The sequence below is a fragment of the Pteropus vampyrus genome, unplaced genomic scaffold (assembly GCF_000151845.1).
Source record: "Pteropus vampyrus isolate Shadow unplaced genomic scaffold, Pvam_2.0 Scaffold48, whole genome shotgun sequence".
In the NCBI taxonomy this organism is placed as follows: Eukaryota; Metazoa; Chordata; class Mammalia; order Chiroptera; family Pteropodidae; genus Pteropus; species Pteropus vampyrus.
In genome coordinates this window covers 237,638-243,905 of record NW_011888829.1, presented here as the reverse complement: position 1 = coordinate 243,905, position 6,268 = coordinate 237,638, and the positions used below count along the sequence as shown (strand labels likewise).

The window sequence follows — 6,268 nt, the reverse complement described above, 5'->3', positions numbered from 1 at the left end:
CTGATTCTTCAGCTTCCATGCTTATATGTTCAGGTTTTTCTTTTTTTAATGAAAATAATTTTTTTAGACATATCGGCTCATATCTGGCAATATACAGAACCTGAGACTGTTTAAATTTGGCCTCTCTTGTTGGGAGGTCTTATCATTTTATGTGCTGCTGTCTAGACCCATGGCCCTTGAGAAGGAGAGTCGGTGTCTGTAGTACTGTTTTAGATCTACAAGTCTAGGTTCAGAGTTCATTCATGTGGATGCAAATACAGAGGGAATCGTAACTTCTAAACTCTGATCCTCGTCACAGCTATTCAGTCTTTGCCTGAGGACGGGTTGTTGAAGGGCAAGACCAAATCCACATTTCGCAGTGTGAAAATTTACTGTGAGTGTGGTGTCACCCTTGAGGGGTCTGAAGCTCAGCCAGGAGCCCACACGTTCATCAGCACCGAGGCAGGGCACCTCCTGAGACGGCAGTGAGAGAGACTCCTTCCCCAGCCATGCAGACCGCTGCCCGAGGACTGCTGATGGTGGTGGCAGTCACTGAATTTCTCATTGGCCTGGTTAGCAACGGAGTCCTCATATTCTGGAGTTTTAGAGAATGCGTCAGAAAATGCAAGGGATCTTCGTACAACCTCATTGTCCTGGGCTTGTCTGGCTGCCGATTACTCCTGCAGTGCCTGATCATGATAGACTTAAGCCTGTTCCCGCTTTTCCAGAGCAGCCTTTGGCTTCGCTATCTCAATGTCTTCTGGGTTATGGTAAGCCAGGCCAGCCTGTGGTTTGCCACGTTCCTCAGTGTCTTCTACTGCAAGAAGGTCACGACCTTTGAACACCCTGTCTACCTGTGGCTGAAGCACAGGATCTACTGCCTGAGTCTATGGTGCCTTCTGGGTGCCCTCATGATCAATCTGTTGCTTGTAGCCCACATCGACTTAAAGCCCTACAGCGCTTCCCAAGGAAATAGGAGCATGCTGTGCCTCCTTTCAAGCTGGCACTATCTGTATATATTACAGCTCAATTCAGGAAGCGGGTTGCCTTTCCTGATGTTTCTTTTATCCTCTGGGATGCTGATTATCTCTTTGTATAGACACCACAGGAAGATGAAGGTCCATTTAGCTGGCAGGAAGGATGCTCGGGCCATGGCTCACATCACCGTCCTGAAGTCCTTGCTTTGCTTCTTTATACTTTACATGGTATACGTAGTGGCCAGCACCTACTCCATCTCCTCCAAGTCTCCTGTTAATCTCACCTCTGTCTTCATCTCAGAGATACTCATGGCTGCCTATCCTTCTCTTCATTCTGTCATATTGATTATGGGGAATCCCAGGATGAAACAGGCTTGTCAGAGAATCCTGCAGAAGGTAGTGTGTGCTTGGAGGGCCTGCGGCCTGTGAGCTGGAGAGAAAGAAGTGGTTAGGATACTCTTTTGAGACACTCTTTGGATAGCTCTCTATAGGGAGCTGACTTTCACATCTTTAAAAATTTTCCTTTTTTTGCAACAAATGGGCAACAGGAAATTCAGAATAAAAATCAATCTTATTTCTCTTTTGGCAATGCAAAGTACATTTTTTAATGTATTATAGAATATTAGGGTTAGGGCTTTACGTTTGATAAAAGGGCTGTTATGTTTTGTTTATGTATAGTAAATAATTCATTTCTTTTAAAATTGCATGTATACGTTACATTTTTCCTATTATAGGAAACAGAGACTGGGAACATGTAATATAGCGATCATTAATTTTTATGAAATTTCACATCTATTCATCAATGTGAGTCATTTCAGATAAGCTTATAAAAGTATCAAATAATTTTACTATTTCTCTAAAGTAGTGGATCTAAGTTATCTAACTAAAAAAAAAAAAAATCTTTAGGTTTCTGGAAGTTTCTTTGAGCCCTAGACTTGCCTTTTAGGATAAAAGTCTGTTGGCTGCCATGACATGTATTGAGCCTGGAGTCGGGCAAGATGGGAGGGAGGGGCACTTGCTTCTGCTCTCAGAAAGAACAAGGTCATTGAGTCATCCTACCTGCCCGCCCTGGCCTCTCCACAGCCTGAAGTTGGGGTTGTAGTATGCCAAGTCTTTGATGGACATCTAGATGACGGACATCATCGAGAACGTCCAATCCATCCATAGCAGTAGAAACTGTGTCTGTTTTGTTTTCTCTTAGGTTCCTGCTGCCTAGTCACTACTACCTAGCCCGGAATAGTTGCTTAGTAAATATTTCTAAATGATCAATTAGCTGTGTTCACTAGACTTACAACTCCTCTTTCTCTTTCTTATTACAAAGAAACCGAGGCAGTGGCCTGCCAGGGGTTCGTAGAGCCTGTGGCAGTGCTGGGGCTGGGACTTCGTTTCCTGACTCCCGGTCCAGAGCCTTTCCTTGATTTCATGCCACCTTCCTAAAGAGCGGGCGTCGCCCTTCCCTCCTCCGAATCCCATCCCTCTTTCTGTGTACTTTCTCTTCTTAGCTTTGTTTGAACACATTGATTGTGGTTCAGTCCCCGGGGATCTGGAACCCCATGGACAATACTTGATATACTTAATGTTTTGGTTTTTTTTTTTTCACTTTTACACTTCCATTAATCTGTTCTCTCTAACATGTGTCTTTTCCTTACTGAAAGTTGTGAACTGAGGTATGTGCTAGGCACACGTGGATGTTAGTCGTTAAGGGGACAGCTGATGTCACTGTGGGAGTTCAAACACATCTTTTGTCTTCTAGGAATGATCATCCTTTTCAAATAGAGAGATGCTACTCTTTGGTCATGTTTTATTAGTAGGATGAATTTTTCATTATGCATGCCTATGTTTATACAGATGTCTTTTTTGACCAATTGTAATAATCATAATAACAGTACCTAACATTTTTATTAGGCTTTACATTTTATCGAGTATTCTCATATGTAGTCCATTATCTCATTTGATTTTAATAGCAACTCTATGCAGTTAATAATTCCAACTCGTTTTACAGAGGACAAAACCTAGGCCAGAGTGATGATTTGCTCAAGATCATCAAGTGGTAAACTATGCAAGTAAAACAGTCTTGGATTTTTGGACTCTTGAGTCTTGTGTAGTTCCAGTAAACCTTAAGCCCCTCTTGTACATACCTTTAAGAATTCTTAATGAGCTTAGCTCGTGGAATGCTGAAGTTTATGAATATTTTTAAACAGATGAAATAAGCAACTAATCTTTCAAGTTTGGTATCGGTAGGATGCTTGCGAGCCTAGGTCCGAAATCGTGCCAGACTGAAGTTTCTATGCTTTGCTTTTCTTAGGGACACAAGATTTGCATTTTCCCTGTCACCTTTTGGGATTGGGTTTCCTTCCTTTTTCCGTACGTGATTTAGCTCACGATGGAGGTGAGGCTGCTTTGTGTTTTATCCAAGAAAACAAATCTGGAGGCAAATCTGTGCTCTCGAATTGATTCCTATGTAATTAGATCCTTTATAGTTTGCATTCTCAGAGCTGCAGCTGGATCCATGTGCGCATGCATGCGCGTATATGTGTGTGAAGATATGACTAGCCTTCCTTTCTATTATATGATATGAGCAGCTTAGAGGCGGACTACAGAGATTCAAATGGTACAGAAAGGTAGAAAATGAACTGGGACATTTGCCCATTCCACTCTCCATTATTAGTCTCACTGAACAAATATAGTTATATTTTATCATTTGTCTTAGTTCTTCTAGTGATTACTTTCACAACTCTAAGTAATAAGATTTTACCTCTCTTACTTGGTTTATCAACTTTGAACTGTATCTTCTGAGTCCCATTCATTAAAGTTTGGAGATTATCTCACTTAACCCCAAATCCATTTCCCTTTCCTATGTTTGATTAATTTTATTTATTTGTCATTCTTCCAGTCATTAATTTTAAAACTTTAAGTAATATATTTTTAACTTTACTTTTTTGAATCATAACGTATCACAGCATCTACGGAATCCGAATTATGTAGAAGGAAGAGATCAGTGCTTCAACTCTCCTGTACTTTCCCTATGTCCTAGCTCATATGTCCAATTTCATATGACTTAAGGAGAAATCGAATCTATTGGAAGGAAGTTGTCTCTCACAGAATCATGGGAAGGCTGGAGAGGCAATGCCAGAATGGAAACCAGAAAGGTTTGAACAACTGAGGACGCAACCAAGTCACTCCATGGGCCTGATGTTGGCACTGCCACTCACATTTCATTTGCCAACATTGCGTCCTTGACACTACTGCTTCCTCTGTGAATATGTCCATTTGAGTCATAGCTCCAGGGTCCAAAATCCCGGCTCAGAGCCTCTGGTAGGTTGTTTCTAGGTCACACACCTGCCCTAGCTGACAGGTCCTGGGATGAAGAAAAGTCTCATTTACCTGGATTAAAGGAGTCAGCATGGCATACAATTGGCCATCGATTCTAGGCAGGAAAAAGTATCCACACAAATCATTGCCAGTGCTACAAAATTTGAAAGAACGAAGTAAAGAAAATTGGAAAAATAGACGAAAAAATTTAGATTTGTAGATTGAAGACAAAGGAAACTATCAAGGGCAACTTACTTTCAATTAAAATGCAAGTCTTAGCGAAACTTAAGCATTTTAAGGAAAAAACTGGAATCTGCCCAAGTGTTTTCCTGTGGTGGGAGCTGGAGAAGTGGCTGCAAGAATCTTTGTGGTCTACACAATCTTGAGTTACTGGTGAAATTATGAGTGAAGATTAAGTAGCTGAAAAACATTTTCTGGTGTTTTAAAAATGTGCATTTTTAGGTCAGGCTATCCTCTGGTTCAGTTTTTTAATTGTAATGAAACTCATCTCTAGAGATTAATGCCCGCAAAGATTTGTACTTTGAAGAAACAAGCCCCATTTTGAAAGCTGTGAACAATTGATGCTGAGTGCAAAGGCTAGCAGAGATATATCTGTCTAGGATTTTTATTAAGACCGTTTTTATTTCAGATATTGCTGTGGTTGCAAAGTTGCAGAGGTTTTCTATGGTCTTCACCAACATTATTTCCCCTCCCAACTCTTTTAGGTTTTGTACATGATTCTGCAGGTTTCGTACATGATTTTTAGGTTTTGTACATGATTTTGAGGTTTTATAAGAACACATGTATCACTTTAGAGCAGGAAGGCTTATTTGGCATAGTTTTGTCATGAAGATTAAATGAATTAATATATGTAAAGTGCTCAGAAGAGTGCCTGGTGCATAGTAATAGCTGTAAATATGTACCTTTAATATTATCATATGACTCTTTGGGAAAAAATAACTTTTAAGTGTTTTCATTGCAGAGAATAATCGAAGATACAGAATGTAGAACAGAAATGCCAGATATATTGGTTTGGCAGTGGCTTCCCACACATCTGTGTGCTTCGTCATCCCTTATTATTCTTTAAACTTGTCCCCCCACACCTTTATAAATCCTTTATTAAATTTTCTTCAACTACCTCTTTTTTGAGTGTTTGTTTCTTCTTCTACATATTAAAAAGTCAAAAGTTTGTTCTTTGAAAAGACAAAGTAGAAAATCCACTGGTAAGATAGATTAACAAAAGAGAAAATCTGATGGCATGATCCTATATATAGAAAATTCTAGGGATTCCACAATAAAACTATTAGAAGTAATAAGCAACTTCAAGGTTACAGGATGTGAGATCAATATACAGAAATCAATTGTATAGCTGTACACTAGCAATGAACATCTCAAAAATGAAATTAAGAAAACATTTCCATTTATAATAGCATTTGAAAGAATAGAATAACAGAAGTACAAGACATATACGCTGAAAACTATAAAACATTGCTGAAAGAAATTAAAGAAGACCTAAATAAATGGAAAGGCATCACATATTCATGGATTTAAATACCTAATGTTATTAAGATATCAGCACTCCCCAGATCTATATAGATCAACACAATTCTTATCTTGATCCCAGTTGGCCTTCCCCGCCAAATCAACGAGCTGGTCCTAAAATTCATATGGTATTGCAGGAGACTTATAATAAGCAAAACAATTTTGAGAAAGAACAAATTTGGTGGATTCTCACTTCTTAACTTCAAAACTTACTACAAAGCTATAGTAATCAAGACAGTGTGGTACTGGCCTAAGGAGAGGCATATGGATGAATGGAATAGCATTGAAGGTACAGAAATAAACCCTCACACTTATGGTCAAATGATTTTAGTCAAGGGTGCCCAAGACATTTCAACAGTAAAATAAGACTTCAACAAATGGTTCTGGAACAACTGGATATCTACCTGCAAAGAATGAAGTTGAAGCCTTAACTCACACCATATACAATTAAGTTGTGA

General features: G+C 39.3%; 1 protein-coding gene across 1 annotated transcript; it reads left to right on the top strand.

The window, feature by feature from the left end:
- The first annotated feature begins 488 nt into the window (after positions 1-488).
- LOC105291654 (taste receptor type 2 member 5-like) lies at positions 489-1,385 on the top strand. The gene has a single exon (XM_011359548.1). It carries the CDS (start codon positions 489-491, stop codon positions 1,383-1,385), a length of 897 nt encoding a protein of 298 aa, XP_011357850.1.
- The last annotated feature ends 4,883 nt before the right edge of the window (positions 1,386-6,268 follow it).